The sequence below is a fragment of the Rutilus rutilus genome, assembly GCF_951802725.1.
Source record: "Rutilus rutilus genome assembly, chromosome: 2".
NCBI classification, from domain to species: domain Eukaryota; kingdom Metazoa; phylum Chordata; class Actinopteri; order Cypriniformes; family Leuciscidae; genus Rutilus; species Rutilus rutilus.
This window is the reverse complement of record NC_140210.1, coordinates 15,768,357-15,792,544: the sequence shown is the minus strand read 5'-3', so window position 1 is coordinate 15,792,544 and position 24,188 is coordinate 15,768,357. Positions and strand designations below refer to the sequence as shown.

General features: G+C 38.5%; 1 protein-coding gene across 1 annotated transcript in view; it reads right to left on the bottom strand.

The window, feature by feature from the left end:
• chrna8 (cholinergic receptor, nicotinic, alpha 8) overlaps window positions 1–14,045 on the bottom strand; it is a 74,327-nt gene extending 60,282 nt beyond the window's left edge. Inside the window, exon 1 of the mRNA XM_084403041.1 lies at window positions 13,912–14,045. Coding sequence (XP_084259167.1) covers window positions 13,912–13,984 — 73 coding nt within the window. The 5' untranslated portion in view covers window positions 13,985–14,045. The remainder of the gene's footprint in view (window positions 1–13,911) is intronic.
• Between the last annotated feature and the right edge of the window lie 10,143 nt (window positions 14,046–24,188).

Sequence of the window (24,188 nt, the reverse complement as noted above, 5' to 3'; positions counted from 1 at the left end):
GCTGTAAAATAAATAGTGTTACCGAAAATGTATTATACTTTAAATTTATATTAAATGCAATTAACTGAACTTTAGAGTGCTGTTTCACCGACTTGAGTAGACCTAAAGTACATCTTTAAATGTAATTTCTACATTTTTACTTCTATTGTCTTTGAAATACGGTTAAAGCGCACTGCAGAATGCACTGACAATGGTAAACTAACATTTTTTAACAACATTTTCTCTATTGAAACTTGTCTGTCATGTATTTAAACATATTTGTAGTTACACATTTGTATTAATGAGGTTGCAGTTTAGTACATGTAAAATATTTTATATTTAAAGCTGCAGTCCTCTTTGTCGCCATCTCTGTTCGAAATCTGCTATTGCAGTTATTCGCAGAATTATCAACTTTACGTGGGTTGTGCCTCGGCAGGGCACAGCGCACACAGCAACAATCCAATGTTTTGAGGAGAATGTGCGGCTGTCAGTCACCGCGCCGGTGTGGATACTGTCATTCGGAATCACAGATTATGCTTTTTGGAAGTATGACCAACATAAGAATTTTCACCGGAAAATGTCATCTGAACAAGTAAGTAACATCCATTTTTGTTCTGACCAACTAAGGGAAAAAAAGCATTGCAGATTTGCAGTAAATCGTGTTGATTAAATCTAACAATATCATATCACGTCAAACCGTGCAAATTATACTTTGTTCTCAAATTGTTAATGTTAACAAAATCAGCATTGCGTGATTACATTTAATGCCCTTCCGATATTTATCCTTGATTTCGCATGGCCCGGTTGCAGTCTCTTTTTTTTTCTCATTTTACAACAGGTGAATCTCCAGTTGTCACTGGTGATTGTCATTTGAACCTTTCTGGATCCACCATCAAACTGATAAGTTTAATTATAATTATATCAAGTGCTGTGAGAAAAGGCTATAAATCTCCACCTCCAACATCCTCACACGCAATATAGCCTACTAGCCGAGACACCTTCTTTATGTGTACAGATGTGACGCAATGATACAAAGACATGCTCGAATTTCCTGCGGAAATCCACCAGTACCAGTGGAATTAAAAACATTATTACAAGCTTACCGTTTTAAATCGCGCTAAGGCAAGCAGATAGTGTTGAACACTGGCTGGTTATGTACTTGCTCAAAAATTTAACCCAGAAAAGTTAAATCATTTAAAAAATCATTTGAAGCATGACAAAATATTATTGAAATGTAATGATTTAAAATGTCCTTTGAAGTAAAACTTTCAATTTGATATTATTACAAAGTTAAATTTTTAGAAATGTACTTGAGTGTATTCAGAAATAAAGTCATGAAAGTGTACTCGCTAAGAGAGTGGCCTTTTATTTAATTTTTTTATTATTATCTGCAAGTGCAGTTTTTTTTTTATATATACATTGAAGTACAAGCACACTTTTTTTCATAAAGGACATAATATAATGGAATATCCAAAATATGACTGAGATCACATGAAAACCCTGATTTGAAATTAACAATCTGCACAGATGGACCACTGGTGATCATCACCATAATGTGTGCCGGTTAGAAATGCTGTCCAACTTGATGTAACGTGCCAAAACACTCCCAGTTGCTTTCCAACAACTGCACAAACTAAAAAGCATGACTAAAAGCAAATAAAAACTTACTGGCTTTACATCTCAAAAACCATTGGCTTAGAACAACGTGATGTTTTGTTTGGTCTAAAATATTATCTTGTTAACTCTATGTTTGTTCGCGTAATATATATATATATATTTTATTTTTTTCATCTGTGTGAATAATATGTGAACACTCTGACAGTTCTAGAATGTATGATTTAAAATTATATTTCTGAAACAATGTTTTTATAAACACTAAAATGGAGGAACAAAGACAGAATCTAGTGAAGCTTAATAATAGATACGTTGGACTTGTTCAACTGTATCCACTTAATTGGCCAGAAAGAAAATGAAAGCAATATTTGCCTTAATATGTAGATTGCTGATCCACATGAGAAGTGAGATTTGTCTGATTTGTCTGCTCTTCTTTCACTCCTCCCCTGACTGCAGCCATCTACTCTCATTTACACTGAATGTGAGGCATTTGGCATCTCAAATGAGTCTAGTGTTGGACTTGCTTGTGAAATGTACACATCAGAGCTGAGCAGAGGTGTTCCAGATTACCCTAATTCATCCTAATGGAATAAGTGTTTGGCCCTCAGGCACATATCAGCCTGAGGGCAGATGCAGTATCTGGTGAATGTGATTAAAATACATATTTAAGGCATGGAGAAGACTGTCTAATGATGGAAACCAAGAAAGAGATACCGTGGCTATTGTGTTCCAGACCAACACTATTCTGGTCACATCTATAGCGCATAAGTCTTTAAATCACGTTCGTTAAATTTCATTACTTATTTAAATCCTTTTTCCCACTGGTCAGCACAATCTCATTTCAATGTATGTGCTGTCACTGATTAACCCTCTATTGCCTTGGGGAAACAAACCCATTTTATTAACTTTGTAAGCATTCTTAATAAATCCACCCATCCATCCATTCAATAAACTAGTTCTAATAATTTGTCAAGTAGTTTTTAGAATTTTGACATCAACAAATTATTTTAACATTGCTTCCATAATGTGTGCATTAGAATCTAATAATTTTACTAGAAAATTATGAATCTTACATAAAAAACCATTTGGTAAAAAAAGTAGACAAAAGACCATTACTTACAAACACAAATCACAAAGGAGGTGGGTAAATAAATAAGCTGAGAAACAGATGCTGTGAAACACAATGTGGGGCAGAGTGATATTACATATTTAAACAGACTGGAACAAGTATATGCCACTTCAGCTTGCCTGGGAAACAAGTGCTCACTGAACTTTTCCTCACACCTCACTTGAGTGCTAGCATTCGATGCTTAACCCCATAACAACAGTCAAGGAGATTCCAGAGGGAGATGGGTGGCTTTGAGATCAGCAAGCTCACAGAGAGTCTGGACCTGACAGTGATGGTGTGATGGGTGATTTTTTGAACTTCATGCAAATGCTGAAACATAATAGCGAAGAGAGCATAATGGAAGCATTGTGACCGCGAGACTGTTCACAAAAGAGAAAGCTGGGCATAAAGTGAAAAGAAATGGAAGAGAAAAAGAGAACTAAGAATAGTGAGAGAGTGTGTTAGTGCAGTGGTCTTGACTGGTTTTGCTTTAGTATTTTACATTGCCCATCAAGTGGTTTGTTACAAAACTAAGTACAAAACTAAACAAAAATGCTGTTAAAAATCAAACTGTATTATTATTTTTATAACAATGTATTAGTATTATTACAACAATAATATTATGTAATTATAATAACAATTATTTTTATGATTAAATATAATATAAATGTTTTATTATTCATTTTGTTTGTTTGTTTACTTGTATATTTAAGAGGCACACACACATATGCCGTTTTGTAAGGAAACCTGTATTTAATAGATTTTTTTTTTTTTTTTTTTTTTTACTTTACAAAGGTTTGTTAATGTTTTTTTGTGGATGAGGGGATGTAAAGTAATGTTTCCTTGTTTAAATGTTTGACTCTGTGATGGCCAGGATTTATGCCACTCATGATTCTTATACATTTATCTTTGCATTGATCTATAAATGAAAAGACATTACTAAACTGGTTTGTTTTAATTTCTTTATTTGTAATTGTACTGAGTCAGTGCACAGGCTTAGTTATTTCATTTGGCTTAAGGTTAAAACATTAAAACAAGTTAAAAATCCTCTTTGGATAAAATGTAATTTTAAAAACAACTAAAATTGTTAAAATAATAATAATTTAAATTAAGATGAAATGATTAGTACCTGGTGTGTTGTGGGAATGGACCAGTACCAAAAAGAAGTGTACCGACTTTGATGTATTAGAGGGGTATTGTGATTGTGACTTTTGTCTTATAGCATTCGGTTTGCATTAACTAAAAGTGTATCCATGGCTCTAAATTTAGTTAAATGTATTGTGTTAATTGCAGGGTTTGTGTTGTTACTGTTGTGAGAGTTTGTATGGTTTTGTTTCCCCCTTTTTTGTTTTAATGGTGCTGGCCACCCCCTATAAATTCAGTGTGTGTCTTGTCAAATGAGTTTCTTGTTACTTATTACACATTTTTGGGTCTTTACCCACCAGTTAAGAACCACTGTATTAGAGGAAAAGAGAAGGATGCAAGTCAGAAAGGACAATATAAGAGAGAGAGAGAAAGAAATGGAAAAATACAGATGTTGTTTTCTTCTTTCTCTGATTACATCTTCTGCTGTAAAGCACCAGACGCAGATGTTCTTTGCGTGTGTATGAGTGTTTGCTTACTCATAGTCCAGGCCTTTTATGGGGATTTATCTAAGTATGATTATGGCCGCACAAGTTAGATCAAAATCAGAAACGCTGTAAATTCGGCTTAATCTTCTGGTACACTTGTATGTGAAAAATTACCCATTTTATTACTCTTCTTCTCCACTGAGGATAAAGAGCAAATCATTTTACATGGAAGCCTGATCAGGAACAAGATATTCTTTGACTCAAACATCAAATCATCCGGTCTAATAACACATCAGGTTGCACCTCATGTGTTTGGAAAAAAGTGAGTGAAAAAAAGAGAGAGAGAAAGAGAAAATCCCTGTGGAATAAATGGGTCATCTCACTCTCTGTAGGATTGTGATATAGTCCAGATTAGTGATGAATGTCTGGCTTTAAAAGCTGAATGGCTATCACACCACTCTTTTCCTGATGAAAAACAAGATATAGAGGGGGGACAGGGCTAAACAAAGCACACTTTCCCTATAAATTAATTCACTAATGCCAGTACTGGGCTAAAATGGGAAGAGCAGAGAGAATAGGGGTGAAGAGAAAAACCCTGGAAAGTGACTAATCCTTTGTAGAGGCTATCCTATAAGCCTCGGCATAGATGGCATGGTGTTCTCAATGCGTAGCAGAAAAGTCCGGAGTCCAAACATTAGCTCTCTTTGAGTGGTATGCAGTCGTGCTGTTGGTAAAGTGGGTGCTCACGGCTACGGTAAGAACCGTGTGTTTCCCGCCATCCACACCTTTTCCTAACTGATTGCTACACCTGTAAATATACCTAACACCCAGTGACGTGTTACACCCAGTGCAACACTAAGCTGCAAAGCTAATCTTAGTGAAATCTTCTTCTCTTGAGCTTAGGACACCTGTGGTCAAACCATCTAGTCAGGACCTCATCTGTGACACTTCGACTTCCATCAAAAGGCAGATCTTCGTTACAGGCCGTTCCAGCTGACCCGTTTTTGTTTTCAGCTGCACTGAGCGGATGAAGCCTTTCTTGTCAGGGTACGTCTGCATACTTTTTCCCATCAGCCAGGACCCTCGTGGAGCGACAGGATCCATTATGACCACAATGTCTCCAACGGAAAAGCTTCTTTTTGGTCTCATCCACTTCTGTCTCTCCTGGAGTAGCAGTAAGTATTCCCTCACCCAGCGTTTCCAAAAGAGATCAGATAGGAACTGCACCTGCCTCCATCTTCTCTTCAGATACAGGTCATCCTTACATAAGAGCCCAGGAGGGAGGTGTGGCTTTGACTTTAAGAGCAGGATGAGGGTGGGTGTAAGTGCTTTGAGGTCATTTGCATCATCAGAGGCCTTTGTGATGGGACGACTATTGAGAATGGCTTCAACTTCACAAAGAATGGTATGAAAACCTTCATCATCCAGTGTTTGGAGTCTGAGCGTGGAAGAGAGGACCCTTTTCGCAAGACAGATAGGACGCTCCCAAACCCCTCCATGGTGAGACCCGGCTGGAGGGTTAAAGGACCATGTCAGACCACTCTGCAGTAAGGCATGCTGAATCTAACTCAGCAATGGCTTCCCTTAACTCCCGCTCAGCTCCTATGAAGTTGGTGCCGTTGTCTGATGTCAAGTGTGACACCTGACCTCTGCGACACATGAAACGGCGAATGGCATTTATACATGAGTCAGTGTCTAAAGCATAAGCAACTTCGAGATGAACTGCCCTACTCGCCATGCAAGTAAAGAGGACGCAGTAGCGCTTTGCTCTACACCGACCTTTCTTCACCTCCACTTGCCCAAAGTAGTCGACGCCCACATTTGTAAAAGCAGGTAAGTCTGGCACAATTCTCTCTACTGGTAGGTCGGCATTTTCAGTTCCCCCATCTTTCCTTGGAGGCGGCGACAAACTACTTACTTAGAGATGACCGTCCTGCAAGCAGAATTGGCACGAGAATTGGCAGAATTGGCACCAATATTGCTTCCTAAAAAAGAGAGCATGTGATTTCTACCTGCGTGACCCAGCTGTTGATGGATATACTTCAAGTCGGGTTTGGACACACGTTGCTCTTTGGAAAGAATGACAGGATGTTTTTCAACTTCAGGCATAGCAGCCCTACTAAGCCTTCCTCTGACCCGCAGCAATCCGTCCTCCAACACTGGGTCCAGCTTGTAGAGGTCGCTGTTACATTTGACAGATCCTCCATCTTTCAAAACAGCAATCTCATCAAAAAACCTCTCTTGCTGGAAAAAGCAGATGATGGCACCTTCTGCCCTCTCAAGGTCACCTGTTGTCAGTGACTGTCCACAAAGTGCCAATTTTTCCCTTTGCATCTCGACATAAAGATAGTCATTTCTTCGGCCTCCACTATCATGGCCAATACTTTCATACGCTTCAAGAACCTTTCTCCTTTGGGACAAGGTTAGAAGCACATCTCTGAGTCTGAGCATCCATGCCACAGATGTTCTCAGCTTCTTAAAATCTGAAAAGTAGCTTAAAAACACTTCTGTTGCATTCAGTGGACTGTGGGAGACAAAGGCATTCACCAGTGGGTCTTTCTTCACCTCAGGATCATCCACAGGGATCAAAAGTTGTTCCATGATGGTCTTAGGCCATTCCTCTTCCCCCCCTCAAGAGAAATTCTGGTCCCTTCAGCCACCGTTTGCATGCAAGGAATTCTTCAGCACTTAGACCCCTGGATGCCTCATCTGCTGGATTCAGTCTTGTGCCAATGTGTCTCCACTGTACAACATCCGTTTCATTTCTAATTACAGCCACCCTATTGGCCACAAACGTATGAAACCTCCTGGTCTCATTTTCAATATACTTTAAAACAGTTGTGCTGTCTGTCCAGAATACTGATGGGTGTAAATCCAGCTGCAACTCCCTCTTCAGCATCTTGTCCACCCGGACAGCCAGGACAGCAGCAGTCAGCTCAAGACGAGGAATTGTTGTTTGCTTTAAAGAAGCAACCCTGGCCTTGTCCAAGATAAAAGCAACACTGACATGGTTTCTCTCAATCTCCATCCTGAGATATGATGCAGTTCCGTAGCCATACTCACTGGCATCGGAGTAGTGATGCAACTGCAGGTGAGTAGGTGTTCCAAAGTCTTTTGGCTTGATGCACCGGTCCACTGTGAGCTCAGTGATATGTTGGAGATTAGCCAGCCATTTGGACCACTGCTCTGAGAAAACACGAGGTATGTTGGCATCCCAGCCGATGTTAAGCCTGCACATCTCCTGCAGCATCCTTTTTAACAGGCAAAGTAAATGGTGCAAGAAAACCCAAAGGGTCATATATGGACGACACCACAGACAATACGTGCTGTATGTGGGCGCTCTACTATGGCTATCCTAAAGGTCAGAACGTCTGCATCTATGCACCAATGAAGACCAAGAGCTGTTTCGACAGGACTTGCCTTTTGATCCAGGTTTAGCCCCCCGGTGATCTTGGAGCTCTTTGGCTAAGGAATACTAGCCAAGACTTCACTGCTGTTACTTGTCCACTTCAACAGGCGGAATCCTCCCTTCGCACAGGCTTCAGTCAATTCATGCACCATTTTTATGGCTTTGGCCTATGATGACACAGATTTTAAACAATCATCCATGAAGACATTTTAGAGTATTGTGTTCAGAACACTAGGTTCAAAGTTGTATGTGTAGTCTCGTACAATTCTTCGCAGTGCATAATTCGCACAACTGGGTGAAGACACAGCCCCAGAGACGTGAACTCTCATCCTGTATTGCATGAAAGCTTGTCTTGTATCACCATCAGGATACCACAAGAAGCGTAAAAAGTCTGTGCGCTCCGGAGACACCCTCACCTGATGGAACATGGCTTGGATGTTTGCCATCAGTGCTACACATTCCTGTCTAAACCTGGTAAGTACGCCAAGTAAGGTGCTTGTAAGGTAAGGCCCCTGTAACAGCTGTGAATTCAATGAAATGCCTTTGAACACAGCAGCACAGTCAAAAACAACTCTAAGGGTTTTCTTTTTTAGATGGTATACCCCATGATGGGGAATATACCACACCTTGTAATCAGCTCACTTCAACTGCTGATGTGGTACAAGCTCAGCATAACCCTTTTCAATGACTTCAGAGAGGAAAGCTGTATACTCTTGATGATAATCTTTATTCCTCTTGAACTTCCTATGAAGACACTGCTCTGCGATGCTGCGATTATTTGGCAAGAAGACATCTTCAGCCTTAAAAGGCAAGTCAAAGCAGTAGTGTCCTTCATCAAGCTGAATTGAAGACTCTATTATTTGCATGAACTTTTGATCCTCTCTGGAAAGGCACACATTGTCTAATTTTTCATTAAAATCCTGATTGTATTGGGCAACCAATAAGTCTTGTAGCTTGGTGACTGAGATCCTTTTGGCAGTGACAGCAGGATGACTCATCTTGCCTTTGCGCGGCTCACCACCTCTCAGCGGACCATTCACGACCCACCCCAGTAGAGTCCTAACAGCATATGGTCCTTTGCCTTGGCTATTTATTATTTCCCATGGTTCCATGAGCTTCAGTGCATTGGTGCCTATCAGCAACTCCACCTCTGCCTCAAAACTGGGAACTCTAATGCCTTTAAGGTATTTCCATCCCTCTAGGTCCTGTTGAGTGAGAATGTTATTTCTGCTCACAGGCATGGTCCACTGAGTATAGACTTCAGGTAAGTCCAGGAAGTTTTCTTCATTCAAGCCAGAAACCTCGAGACCACTTAGCAAGAATGGTTTACAGACCTCTCTTGGCCAAGAGTACGAAGAAGAATGCTAGTTCGGACCCCTGAAAGATTAGGTTTTCTCATGAGATGTTGGGTACAGAAAGAAGCTGAACTCCCAGGGTCTAGAAAGGCATAGGTGTTCACAATGGTGCTCCCGGACTTGGCCTTCACCTGTACAGGCACAATAGAGAGAACACATTCATCACTTCCGGCCCCAGTATGGCCATATGTCTCCAATGACACGAATACATTATTGACTGACACTTCCTGTATTTTAGATTCAGTGTGTAGGACAGTTGGATGTTTGTGTTTACATATAAATATATATATATATATATATATATATATATATATATATATATATATATATATATATATATATTGTATAAATATGTTGTTATGATGTTAAATATTTGCTATTTTAAATGTTTGTTTATACTAAGTACTCGACTATAAGTACAGTACTCGTTAATACTAAGATTGACTATTTTTGACTGTCAAAATGCCGGCGAACACAGCTAGAGTGAGTTGTTCAAAATCTTTCTTTTTAGTAAACTCTGTGTACACAAACAATGTTCTCAATGCTCGAGTTCAAGTGTAGAGCCCCTGATGATACTTCGAGCAAAGTTTCATGTTGTGTCGAGCCTTCTTAGTGTTTTAAAAATAGCGATTTTTGATGCTATCATAGTAGTTCCCCAAGCACTCCCATTCAAAAGGCAATTTAACTGAAAACGAAAATACGGTCAAACTTAAAAGTGGCGTTTCCATTCTAATTATGCTTTTAAACTAAAATTTGCCTCAGGTAGATAAACAAAAAGACCTTAGGTTGCATTTTGGCGAGAGTTACCCTTTAAGAAAATCAGACCTGTCCTATGCTGACTGACTGCAGCAGTGCTTTTTTCTATATGCAGCATTACACCTTTAAAAATGATTAAGATGATGATGATGCATGTGGTCTTCAAGTTAGACCTTAATGGCTCATGTTAGTCCTCTCTTTTTCTCACTCTTCTAGCTGCCAATTGCTGCCTGCATTAAGTGATGATTGCATACCGAAAAGTAACTAGATGTGCACAAAGAGGTACAAAATGCTTTTGCCAAATATTTTCCATCAATATGCCACTATAGTGGAATGCCAAAAATGATCTATATTAGGAGAAATGTCTTAAATAATTACATCTAGGGCTGCTCTATTATGGCAAAAATCATAATCATAATTATTTGGTCAATATTTTGTGATGAATGCATACAGAACAGTCACTGGATGTGCACAAAGAGGTAAAAAATGCCTCTGCCTAATCTTTTCCTTTAATATACCACTATAGTGGAAGGTTTTTCCCAACTCCATCCCCTGCAAAGTGTGTGTGCGCGTGTGCATGTGTGTGCGTGCGAGCGAATGTATTCTCTCACACACCTAGACTTTTGTTTGTTTGAATAAAGTCTGGTCAACAATCCAATGTATTTTGCAGAAAAACTGTTTGCTTACAAGTCTTCTGGAAGACTTGATCATTAGATATATTGGTGCGGGATTCGAACCGAACTTAGATTCCTGCTTATTAGTTTCAGACCAGTCTTTAAAGATTTACATGAACAGGATTGAGCAGCCCTAGTAAATGCAGTTGTGCTCAAGGATACTTTGTACTGTAAACAGCAGGTGTGTGAACTACTGTATATGGCTAAAAACATTAAATTATGTTTTATTAACAAAGTTTGGGAGGAACACGTTCAAATTATCTATCCAATCATCACATAATTCCAATAATCATGCCATCCCAATCATCAGGTCATTCCAAACAGCTGTCAACAATCAGTAATCAACATGTCTACCCAATCAGCATGAGTGGAGGCCTATATATACGCCATCGCCTGGTTACTTTCCTAACCAGAAATATGGGAGGAGTACTCTGGGTTTGGGACAAAATACTGAGCTCGGAGCCCTCTCCTCTGACCTCATGCCAAATACGTATACTGCTTTACTCTATCTGATTATTTTACATTTACATTTATTCATTTAGCTGACGCTTTTATCCAAAGCGACTTACAATTGCTATATATATGTCAGAGGTCGCACGCCTCTGGAGCAACTAGGGGTTAAGTGTCTTGCTCAGGGACACATTGGTGTCTCACAGTGGATTCGAACCCGGGTCTCTCACACCAAAGGCATTTGTCTTATCCATTGCGCCACACCACCCCTATTTGTAAGTGTAAAATAACAGGTTTAGATCGTTTTCCAGTAATTTCTATAAATATAAATATTAATTCCATGTCATATGCTCTTATTGTAAGCCCGCACTCAATCGGCCCAATGGAGGCATCCGGCCAGCGGGGAAGGTCTCTGCATGTGACTGTCTTTTCTCGTGGCAGAGTATTCTTGATTAAATTAAATACATTTTCTTATAAGTATTTTCTCGTTATTTCATCTGACTCCATAAATGAAAAACATCTGCTAACAATGGGAATTTACATTCAGAGTTGACACCTTTTGGGAGTAGGAGACCATTTGTCTAGAGACCCACCCTCCTCTGTGTGCCAGTTACCTCAACTCTTAAAAAAACCTTATTACCTTTTATTTTACTTCTTTGGGAATGAGACCTTTGTACCAGTTGCACTGAGACATTTCAAACGATACCAAACATGTGTAATACTGTATGATAATTATTCACATTATAGATTCTTGGGTGAATTTTGGTGATCTCAGCATGAAGGATGGGGGAAGAAGGGAAGAAATGTAGATTAGGATTGCTTAAGTGAGACTTGAATGATGGTGCTAGTTTCACAAGAGAGAGTTCAAATGTTAATTTCCAGAAAGGTCCTTTGTCCTCTCAGGGAGTGGTCGTTCCTCAAGTAGACTGCCTGGCATTTATCTAATTTCTCAAGTCTTACATTAGAAGAAAGGTTTTTAAATAGAACCATAGGGTTCTTAGTTCCTTAAAATTGAGCCATTTATGCCAAAAGGTTCTTTATAAGGAGAAATGTCTTAATTAATTGCATGATGACTCAGTTTAGGTTCCTCAAATAACCTTTTAGTGAACTGTTTTGAAAGCAGTGGTTCTCAAACTTTTTTGGATCAGAGCCAATCACTGCGTCTATGTTCCAACATCTATTGGAAGAGCTTCCCAGACGTGTGGAAGCAAAGGGAAGGATTAATGCATTTTTGACATGATTTTGAAAGTAAATATTGATACAATCAGTGGGGTACGTTACTGACATTATGATGAGGCCTGGCTCACTCAGACCAGCCATTTCCACTACATGATACTGATGCAAAACATATGACTCCCATCTCTCTTTAATTTGCATGTTGACCATTTTCTCTCAGCCAAATAGTGTAAGCTGCTGGTATATGGGATTTTAAGGTCATGGTATAAATTCTAACCCTCCATGACAGCTGGGAGAGTGGTATGAATATTATCTGAATGTTGGTTAAAATTACATTTCTGCCAATATAAGGAAAATACCAATGCCATTAACAACAAAGCAGTAAAACGTAATTTGTATATTCCTGCTTTTAAATGCATTGGTTCTCACACATGCACAGCGTTTCACAGTGTCACAAAAAAAAAAAAAAAGACATACAGATTTGACATGTGGTTAAGGACAACACACTTATGACCTATACGTTAGGTTTAGGGTCGGGTTTTTCTAAAAAATCTGTTTGAATTCACACAACATTGCCCACAATTGTATTATTAAAGATTAGACATGAGTGGTCCAAGAATCCAGGGGCCCTTGTCTGCAAATGTTTTACCTTTTAAAGAAATCTGCAGTCAGCATTATAATATTACCATAATTGGCACAGAGCTGACCAGAGTCATAAATTGAAGTCATTACTTAAAGCATTTGGTGAGAGAAACCTCTGTAAATAGTTTTAGGGCAATCCCAGACCTTAAATGGTTATAAGTAAAACCCACACACACACTGAATGTCCAGACAAAATCAATCTAAGAGTTTTAATCATGCTTTGGCTTTAAGGCAAATAAAAGGACACCAAGGGACCTCTTTCATGTCTCAGGAACAGAATGTGTTGCTTATCCAAAAAGTCATCATGACACAAACCAAGTTCTGTAGGCACTACATGTTTTTAGACAGGTTACTATTTAGAGGAACAGTTCCAATGCTAATGTGTGAGAGAGGTGGATTATACAAAGTTTCGTTCCTAAAATTTGTTAGGCTGAGTGGTGTTCCAAAAGTGCTGATATACAGTCAATCGGACATTTCACTGTTTATATAAGTCTGCTTTTCTGTGTTTACAAAAAAAGGTTGATGCTTTGGTTTCTTTTGGAACAAATTTCTGCCTCAGCAAAGGAATATACATACCAACTCGCCAATTTTTGTCTGAAACGTGAGTTAATCAATGTTAAATGCCACTCAGGCATAATATCACTCGCGCATAAAAGATTTATTGAGCAAGGCGTTAATTGAAAGTATCAAAAGGAAGTCAAACATAGAGACATACACTTGATGCGCGCGCATATACTCATGCACTGAGCTAACCTATAATAGCCTACCCTGAAATTATAGGTTAAAAATCCTTTATGTTTCCTTAAGGATGTTTAACTATATTTTTATCAGTATTCATGCTTCAGTGCGATCATGCCAGATGTTATGGGGTATTACGAGATCGAGGTGCTGCAAGGCAAATCGCACACAGACACTCAAGCAGTACATAAAAACAAACATAAATACTCATATTTGTATACAGTGAAATGATCCATACTAGCTCTAATTCAGTAAGTCTAAGTAATTATTTTGTCATACTTTAGCTGCGTACTATTCAGGATAAGTTACACTTTAAAACAAATCAAAGCAACTCATCTAGATACGATGCACCTTTGCGGAGTTCACTTTTACTATTACAAATCAATCAAGTAAATTGTGTTACGCACATTACTTAAGTTAGAAAAACAGCAGCACCTACCTTTAATACAAAATGACGTCCATATAAAAAATCCAAGGTGAAGAATTCCAAAATGTCTTTGATTCTGCATCATTCCTTTAATTGGAAGTTGTCCTCATTCACACTAGCCGACGAAACTTTAGTCTGTCAGCATCCGAGCTGTGTGCTTAGGTGGAACACTTGCGCGCGCCCGCCTCTCACTCTCTCTCTCTCTCTTTCTCTTTCTCTCTCTCGCTCCCATTTGCTTTTAATTTCTCAAACACACTCACTGACCGCAATGCAAGATCAGTGTGTCTATAATCGGCATGTTATCCTTATAAACTGTGACCCATAAACTGTTTTTTTTCTTTGGTTAATCAATCTCAGCCAAGTCTAATCACTATGCATTACAATATAAACAGTTTGCATGATTGCGCGCGCTCCTACATTATGCGTAAAGACGCCATCTGGACACGCGCTATCCGCAGAAATCACTCTATCGCTTGCTGTTGTTAATATGCTGCAAGCACGATATGATGCTTGTAAAATCTGCATTTAAAGTATTGAATCCGAGGGGAGATTTAAACGCCTCTTATTGGGCAATGTTCTTAATGGATCATTATTTGGTTCAGTTAGGATTTATAAATATGAGTTTGCCGCCCGAGCGCATCATCAGATGTTTGTGATCGGTGCACTAAATCTGAAGTAGGTATTACATTCCTCTCGTTAATTTATTTTAGAGGTTAAAGACGTTACCTAATTATCGGAAGGTCGATATTTTCGGTGATTTAATTCATGATTCCTGTCACTATTGTGCCATATGAGCAAAGCACTTAAAGCCATATTGTTCCCGAGGGAATGTCCCTGAAGTCAAATGTGTGTAGACTGTTGCAGTTAGGATAGCTCAGACCAGGGTTACTTTTCACACTTTCTACTTCAGTGAATAGTTTTCAGGGTATGGTTCATTTAAAAAAAAAGTATTGACAGTATTGACTGCAAAAATCTTTTTCATATTTTCAATTAAAATCAATTCACATTTATTTATAGCACTTTTAACAATACATATCGTTTCAAAGCAGCTTTACAGAAAATGCATGTGTCTACATTACAATTTAGTGTCTACATTAGAGGTGAATGTATTCAAGTAATGTATTTCAGAAATGTGATATACAAATCACACAGTTAGCTACAAATCACACAGTTAGCTAACATCATGTATTATTTAATAACAAATAATAATTAGTTACATTTATAGCCTATAGCGCTTTTCTCGGCACTCAAAGCACTTTACATGGAAGGGGGGAATCTCTTCAACCACCACCAATTTGCAGCATCCACCAGGATTTAGGCAGAAACAATGAGCTCATTGAAGTAATTATTACAAGTTACAGATATATTTATAAATGTATATTTATAAATATATATGTTATAGACAAGATATATAGAAATTTAGCATTGGTGCATGTTGATTCAGAGTTGGCGTCATCTGAAGTCCTCACAGGAGTTGGAGTCGTCTCTTCACAGGTGTTGGGGCATCTGAAGCCTTTGTAAGAGGCTGGATCCAAACTGGAGCTGACATAGTCTCTAGGTAGCTCGAGCTGGGCATCCCGAGATAAAATAGAAAAGCAAATGGAAAGTAAGTAGCGTAGCTGCTGTTCCTAACATTTCAAGCAACAATAATCATGTGCATTTCATCTGATATAACTGAAGTACAAGGTTATGAGGTGCATTGTGTGAATTTTTTAAGTTAGATTTAAATTGGGATAGTGTCTCTGAACCCCAAACATCATCAGGAAGGCTATTCCAGAGTTTAGAAACCAAATACAAAAATGCTCTCCCTTCTTTAGTGGTCTTAGGACATCCTAGGTTATACTAAAAGTCCAGAGGTTTGTGACCTTAAAGAGGGTGATGGATTGTAGGGCGATCGAAGATCAATTAAATACACATTTAGGACCATTTAATTATATAAAATTATGAGAAATAAAACAAGATTTTGACTCTGATATCAGTTACATATTTATAGCAAAATAAGTTTATCTTCTTTCTGCTTTCATACAGAACTGTGATTAAAGTGGCAATGTGATTTCATTGTGTTCAACTGTTTAGCCAACTGCTATTTTAAAAGAGATGATATTTTAATTAAAATCTTGTATCTACTCTCTGTCAACAAATGAAATGCAATGGTAACAATTCATGTCAAGTTTGTCAATAAAAATTAACCAACAGCATCATATTATATAATGCTTAAAGGGATAGTTCGCCCAAAAATGATATTTAAGCCATGATTTACTCACCCTCAAGCCGTTCGAGATGCATATGTCAATCTTTTTTCAGACGAACACATTTTCAGTTATTTTAGAAAATGTCTTAGATCTTTCAGTGGTTATAATGTGAAGCGATGGGGTCCAGCTGCTTCAAGACCGAAAATGTGCATGCATCCTTCACAAAAGTAATCCATCCGGCTTCTGGTGGCGGTCGGCGCGCATTCATGGAGATGGAAGCGTCGTGACGTAGAACGAACGTGACAGCGCCGCCAGAGAGCAGAGCAAAACAAAACTCTACGTTCGTTCTACGTCACGACGCTTCCATCTCCATGAACGCGCGCCGACCGCCACCGGAAGCCAGTTATTTTAGTTTATAAAGTTTTAAATATGTATATTTTTACGACAAAACCGCATGGATTACCCTCAGAAGGCCTTCGTTTATCCCCCTGGAGCCGGATGGATTACTTTTGTGAAGGATGCATGCACATTTTCGGTCTTGAAGCAGCTGGACCCCATTGCTTCACATTATAACCACTGAAAGATCTAAGACATTTTCTAAAATAACTGAAAATGTGTTCGTCTGAAAAAAGATTGACATATGCATCTCGAACGGCTTGAGGGTGAGTATATCATCGCTTAAATATCATTTTTGGGGCGAACTATCCCTTTAACTGTTCATCAGTTAAAATACAATGTAGGCACGATATGGCCTTGAGGCCATACTGTGCCAACATTGGGCCCACCATGAAATGTAATAATGTTTGTTGTTTTACTTTAATGCTAAATGGTATTGTTGGCACAGTGTTGTTAGCCGATAATCCAATCAATGGGTTATATATTCATTTTTCTGGAGTGTGGATGAATTCACAATATAAGGCATCCAATACATTCTCTATCCAATAAATGGATAGAGAATACCAGTACAAAATGATTATCATTCAAATCAATTTGAACACTTTATTATGCTTGGTGTTAAATTATGGGAAAATTTAACTGGCCCTTGGAGCACATATGGTTTTACAGTGTACTGCACTTTGCAGCCGCATGAATTGCAAACAGAATCATCACACACTGGTGCCCCGGCAGACGTTCGTTCTCACACAGGACTATGAATGAGAGAGCAGGGAATTGAATCTGACAGTCCCCAAAACCCCATCGGTGGCAGACACCGGTATGTGACCTCTCCCTCTTCTCTCCTTCTCACGACATCCACAAGCTTTGCACAACTGTCTCTCAGCATCAGACGAGAGCAGAGAGCAGTTGGGGAAAACAGACAAGCCTCATGCACTGTCAGCTTGACTCAGAGAACTAACTTTTATTCTATGAAAATGAGACAGTTTTAACTTAGCAAAACAATAAACACATTATTCTCATTGCGCTCTCTTCTTCTTGGAGTCAGAAGTCATTTCCTTACTGGCATATAGCCTACAGCCATGGAAATCTTGCGTTCAGCTAAATACAAGTATCATATATTAAAACATAGCCTTTGGCCATGATAGAGGTTACGAAAATGTGATGTGAGAAGTTCTCACTGGAGATATTGAAAAATTATCACACTTTCCTTTGGATTGAAAATGTGGATTTATTTGAATCCTTTAGAGCCTGTTCTACTAACATTTTCTACACATTCATCAAGGAAACAAATTATTTTTATTTGTGCTAAATCTAGTCTTTAGAATCATCCCGCTTTCACAAAAATGTTTTAATGTGTATTATAAGATTTAATTATTAATTTAATTATGTATTATAAGAACATTTTATAAATGCTACAAATGTTTGTAAATAATTAAATCCACATACTAGAATGTAATATTACAAAAAAAGAAAGAGCAGAAATTAGATAACATAAGCTTATAAAGTCCAAAAAGAAAGAGAGAGAGAGGTGTGATCGGAAGCATTCCAGGCACAGATTTATATTAAATTACCCTTATAACCCATCAGAAGACCCTGGACACACTATCAAGGCTTCCATATCTTTCTCCCTATCTTTTATTCTTTCACCTTTCATCATATGAGAAAGAATATGAGTGTCCAGAAGATTGGAGTTAAAGCTCCAGAGATTGGAGGGCAGAAGGCGAGGAAAAAACATTGAAAAAGAGACAAACAGAATCTAACTTTTGTGACTGACCCGCAATCAAATTTTTTTTTATAACTTGCACTGTTGCATTTCATTTGTCAAAAGCTTACTTTATGAATGATGCAGTCCAGAATTTTTATAAAGACGTAGCACAGTTGAGAGTATAAATGTGTGTTAATACAAACTGACATGATGTTGCTTCAGATTAAATGAGCATGCTACTTTTAGCAGATGACACTGGGTCCTTTTTAGCTACTGTATCATGTTACCATGGCACACTTTCTGCCTGTATAAATCATCAGTATATACAGATAGATGGAAATAAATTAGTTTTTGATTTCCTGAAAATACAAACCTGAGACACTTATAGGCAACCTTGAAGACATTGCACATTATAAATGGACATTAACTTGCATATATCAGTTAATTAAGTGATTGATCACACCAGAACACATCAAGGACAGGAATGAGAGGAGAAGATTAGCTTTAACCCTTTCTGAAAGAGAGTTGCAGTGTAGTTTTAACTCAGTAAAAACATTAATTTTTTTATTTTTTAACAGATATATGTATTATGTAAGTCAACGCTCTTTCACAAGTAATGTTGGTCATAAAGATGAATGTCATTTCCATCCAATGTCATTACAGTAGGATATGCTGCCATCTGTTGGCAAACAATGCCTTAATTTTTTTTTTTTTTTTTAAATAGATATCATCTTAACACATTTAATGAATGGTTATGCTCTTCTCAATTTTGCAATTTCATCTGAATGTCAACATTTATATTATATGTATAGGCTATATATATATATATATATATATATATATATACAGTAGGTATACGGAAAAGTATTCAGACCCCCTTAAATGTTTCACTCTTTGTTATATTGCAGCCATTTGCTAAAATCATTTAAGTTCATTTTCTTTCCTCATTATTGTACACACAGCTCCCCATATTGACAGAAAAACACAGAATTGTTGACATTTTTGCACATTTATTAAAAAAGAAAAACTGAAATATCACATGGTCCTAAGTATTCAGACCCTTTGCTCAGTATTTAGTAGAAGCACCCTTTTGATCTAATACAGCCATGAGTCTTTTTGGGAAAGATGCAACAAGTTTTTCACACCTGGATTTTTGTATCCTCTGCCATTCCTCCTTGCAGATCCTCTCCAGTTCTGTCAGGTTGGATGGTAAATGTTGGTGGACGGCCATTTTCAGGTCTCTCCAGAGATGCTCAATTGGGTTTAAGTCAGGGCTCTGGCTGGGCCATTCAAGAACAGTCACAGAGTTGTTGTGAAGCCACTCCTTCGTTATTTTAGCTGTGTGCTTAGGGTCATTGTCTTGTTGGAAGGTAAACCTTCGGCCCAGTCTGAGGTCCAGAGCACTCTGGAGAAGGTTTTCATCCAGGATATCCCTGTACTTGGCCGCATTCATCTTTCCCTCGATTGCAACGTCCTGTCCCTGCAGCTGAAAAACACCCCCACAGCATGATGCTGCCACCACCATGCTTCACTGTTGAGACTGTATTGGACAGGTGATGAGCAGTGCCTGGTTTTCTCCACACATACCGCTTAGAATTAAGGCCAAAAAGTTCTATCTTGGTCTCATCAGACCAGAGAATCTTATTTATCACCATCTTGGAGTCCTTTAGGTGTGCTTTCATGTGTCTTGCACTGAGGAGAGGCTTCTGTCGGGCCACTCTGCCATAAAGCCCAGACTGGTGGATGGCTGCAGTGATGGTTGACTTACTACAACTTTCTCCCATCTCCCGACTGCATCTCTGGAGCTCAGCCACAGTGATCTTTGGGTTCTTCTTTACCTCTCTCACCAAGGCTCGTCTGCCCCGATAGCTCAGTTTGGCCGGATGGCCAGCTCTAGGAAGGGTTCTGGTCGTCCCAAATGTCTTCCATTTAAGGATTATAGAGAGGCTACTGTGCTCTTAGGAACCTTAAGTGCAGCAGAAATTTTTTTGTAACCTTGGCCAGATCTGTGCCTTGCCATAATGCTGTCTCTGAGCTCTTCAGGCAGTTCCTTTGACCTCATGATTCTCATTTGCTCTGACATGCACTGTGAGCTGTAAGGTCTTATATAGACAGGTGTGTGGCTTTCCTAATCAAGTCCAATCAGTATAATCAAACACAGCTGGACTCAAATGAAGGTGTAGAACCATCTCAAGGATGATCGGAAGAAATGGACAGCACCTGAGTTAAATATATGAGTGTCACAGCAAAGGGTCTGAATACTTGTGATATTTCAGTTTTTCTTTTTTAATAAATGTGGAAAAATGTCAACAATTCTGTGTTTTTCTGTCAATGTGGGGTGCTGTGTGTACAATAATGAGGAAAAAAATGAACTTAAATGATTTTAGCAAATGGCTGCAATATAACAAAAAGTGAAAAATGTAAGGGGGTCTGAATACTTTCCGTACCCACTGTATATACATGTAGTGAAAATATATAATTAGACACCCCTTGGGGGAAAGAAAATGTGACAAAAGGTCCCAAATGGCATGTAGTTTATAATTTTACATTTTAATACTTATTGTAATTCACTGGGTTATTATTCAGTAATTCCTGGGTTATTATTCAGTAATTCCATTATGTGCATTTCAGACATCACACGATTCATTAAAATATATAGGCTAACTGTGTGACATGAATCAATTTTAATTTAGATTTATTTATTTTTTTATTAATTTTAATTTTAATTGTGTGTGTGTGTGTGTGTGTGTGTTGAATCATTCTTTTTTGTGTGTGTGTGTTTAGCCGGTGCTATGACAACTGAATTAGCAAATGTTTCTATTTGTGTCCCTTAATAACACTTTGGCTGATGCTTCATCATCCTGCACACGCTAAATTATTTAAATGTGTACATTGTGTCCTCATCTCACCCTACAAACAGTCAAATACAACCAAACCATTTAATAATATTTATACCTTAAATTTTGTGCAAAATACTGTTTTTCTAAGGACTAAAGCATACGTATTCATTCATAACAGATTCATTCTTACCATTGTAAAATAAAGTTGTGAGAGTGGATTGTAAAGTAGGTTAGGAAAACTTGTTAGGATGTTATGAGGATTCTGATTTGAGACTGCCACAAGCAGTGCTGTCACACCACATAACATCTCCTCTACTGAATTATACAGGAAGAGATGAAGTCAGACTATTTAAAACCTCAGCTTGTCCGTTTTAGGTTTGTTTCAATTAAAGGAGAGGTCCATTAAGCATTTGTGTCCATTTTGTCATTAAATTATTTTATAGCTGAATGTTGTAGCATTTCCTAAATTTGCATCATGCTTTATTCAAATATTATATCCAGAAGAGCTGAATTTAATGGTAAATAAATACTTTAAAATAATCAACTATGATTTGAGTATATTATGTCCTATTTTGGTCACCTTCAACATCTCATTATGGGATATCTTTCTGGGATGCCCTGGCCTTTGCATACACAATCTGTTGCACAGGCATACATCTCTTTAAGTCTCTAAATTTCTCTTATCCCATCATGAAGTTTATCTTTGGTTCAGTTACATTCAGTATATGGCCACTCATCTCCCTCAGAAGACCATGTTACAACCATAATGTAGTTTTACATATTAGTACAACATAGTATGCTGCGTTGGCTGTAGGCTCTGTCACAAACTGCTGAGACGCGAAGGTAAAGGATCCAAATGCAGTTTACTAAACAGAGTAATCCAAAGACGTGATCCAAATCCAGGCAAGGGTCATACACAGGCAGCCAGTCCATACAAACAAATCCAGAGGGTGAGAAAGGAACATGAAAACCAGGGCACAGGCAGATATCAAAAACCAGGAACAAGGGAAAAACAATGGAAAACGCTCAGAATTGCAGATGAAACAAACAACAAGACTTTGCAGATAATGAATGAGTGTACATGGTTTAAACAGGCTGAGACTAACAAGTAATGACACAGGTGGATGCAATCAGGGATGAGTCCGGGCAGTGAGTTATGGGAAATGTAGTTGTGAGGGAATCACGATAGTCTGATATGGAGTGCCCTCTGGTGGCTCTCAAGGGCAATCCAGCTGATGACCATTACATAGCCCCCCCACCCCCCCCCCCCCCCCCCCTCAAAGGAGCGGCTTCCAGACGCTCCTAAAATTCTCCAGGAGGGGGCGGGATTGAGGGCCAGGTTCATCGAATGGGAGAGGACCTGGAGACTGAGGCGGTGCAGGCGGCCATCTTGTCCGAAGAGCCGGGCCTGACGTGAAGCAAGCAGCTCAGACTCTGCGGACCTGACGTGAAGCAAGCAGCTCAGGAGCTCAGGCTCGGCAGGCCTGACGTGAAGCAAGCAGCTCAACAAAAGGGCAGAGTCAATATAATAGAGAAGTATTTTCAGGCATGAGGTAATTAAGAAGCTCATTAAGTCCATGGCGAAAAATGTCCTTTAAAACAGCATCATTAAAGTCCACCCCATTGCAAAGCTCACAAAACTCTTTAACATAATCCTCAATCGGACGGTTATCTTGGCAGAGGCAGAAGAGACAAACAGCAGGGACCATGTCAGGCGAAGTCTTCTGTCACAAACTGCTCTGAGTCGTGAAGGTAAAGGATCCAAATGTAGTTTATTAAACAGAGTGTAACCAAAGACCAAATCCAGGCAAGGGTCATAGTATACACAGGCAGGCAGTCCATACAAACAAACAAATCCAGAGGGTGAGAAAGGAACGGGAAAAACAATGGAAAACACTCAGAATTGCAGATGTAACAAATAACAAGACTTCACAGATAATGAATGAGTGTACATGGTTTAAATAGGCTCATTCGAAATGTAGTTGTGTAGAAATGTAGTTGTGAGGGAATCACGATATTCTGATGTGGAGTGCCTTCTGGTGGCTCTCAAGGGCACACCGGCTGATGACCGTTACACCTATGTTGGCTTGAACATAAAAGAAAGTATTTTTATGACATGCATTAGAATGATATTTATAATAGTCAAAAATGAATATTTTAGCATAGAGAACAGCTTGTGATTTGCAAGAGCACGTGCATGGGACCTCAAGAGAATGCACCAACAGCTCATACTTTGAAAAGAAAGAGATGCCACAACAGTGAAATTCAGTCTACCGCTTACACATTATCGGTTGCTATTGTCAATGATTACAGAGCCCAGATGTGGCTTGAAAACATATCTGAGGAATTCACATGCTCTAGAAATGGAAATTTTTGATGCTATGTTAATATCACTCACAGGCGAGGTGCTTTGAGATTAAAGCCTGACTATAAAGAAGCCAAAATACACTGCCAGCAACACCTTGCAGCACTGTACATTTGAATAATTTCTCTTTGATGCAATACAAAAGCAGCATTCAGTAATCTAGATATTAAATACAATCTTCATGAATACAAAAGGCAACATGCATTCATTTGACTTCTGTGATCATATTTTGAAAGCCACTAATAAAAGTCATTGGAGAGGCAGGGTGTGTACTGATAAATCATGAACAGTAAGATTTAATGTTGACTTCAATGTGACATCAGAATAATAAATAGAAAAACAATAGATGCTTTTAAGAGGAACTAACAATATCCAAGATGCCAATATCTGCTTTTGAATAACACTTTTCTCATAAATGTAAACTGAACTTTGTTCATCTAGTCTTCTAAAAAAAACAAGTTTGGTCCCTAAACATTAAACCTTAAGCATTATTTTAATTCATTTAAAGGTAAGATAGGTCATTTTTGTGTGATGTCTGCGCGAGCAGGGAGTGCGGAGGTATAAAAATACATATGCTGACAGACAGGACAGGACGAACATTTTATGGTCATATGCGTTCCACAGAATATATATATATATATATATATATATATTCTGTGGTATATATATATATATATATATATATATAAACATTTAGACCACTTAACTTAGTGATTGCTATCAGGATGTGAAAAGACTTTCAAACAGCATAACAAAAAATGTTTCTGGAACAAATCGTCTACCCCACCTTT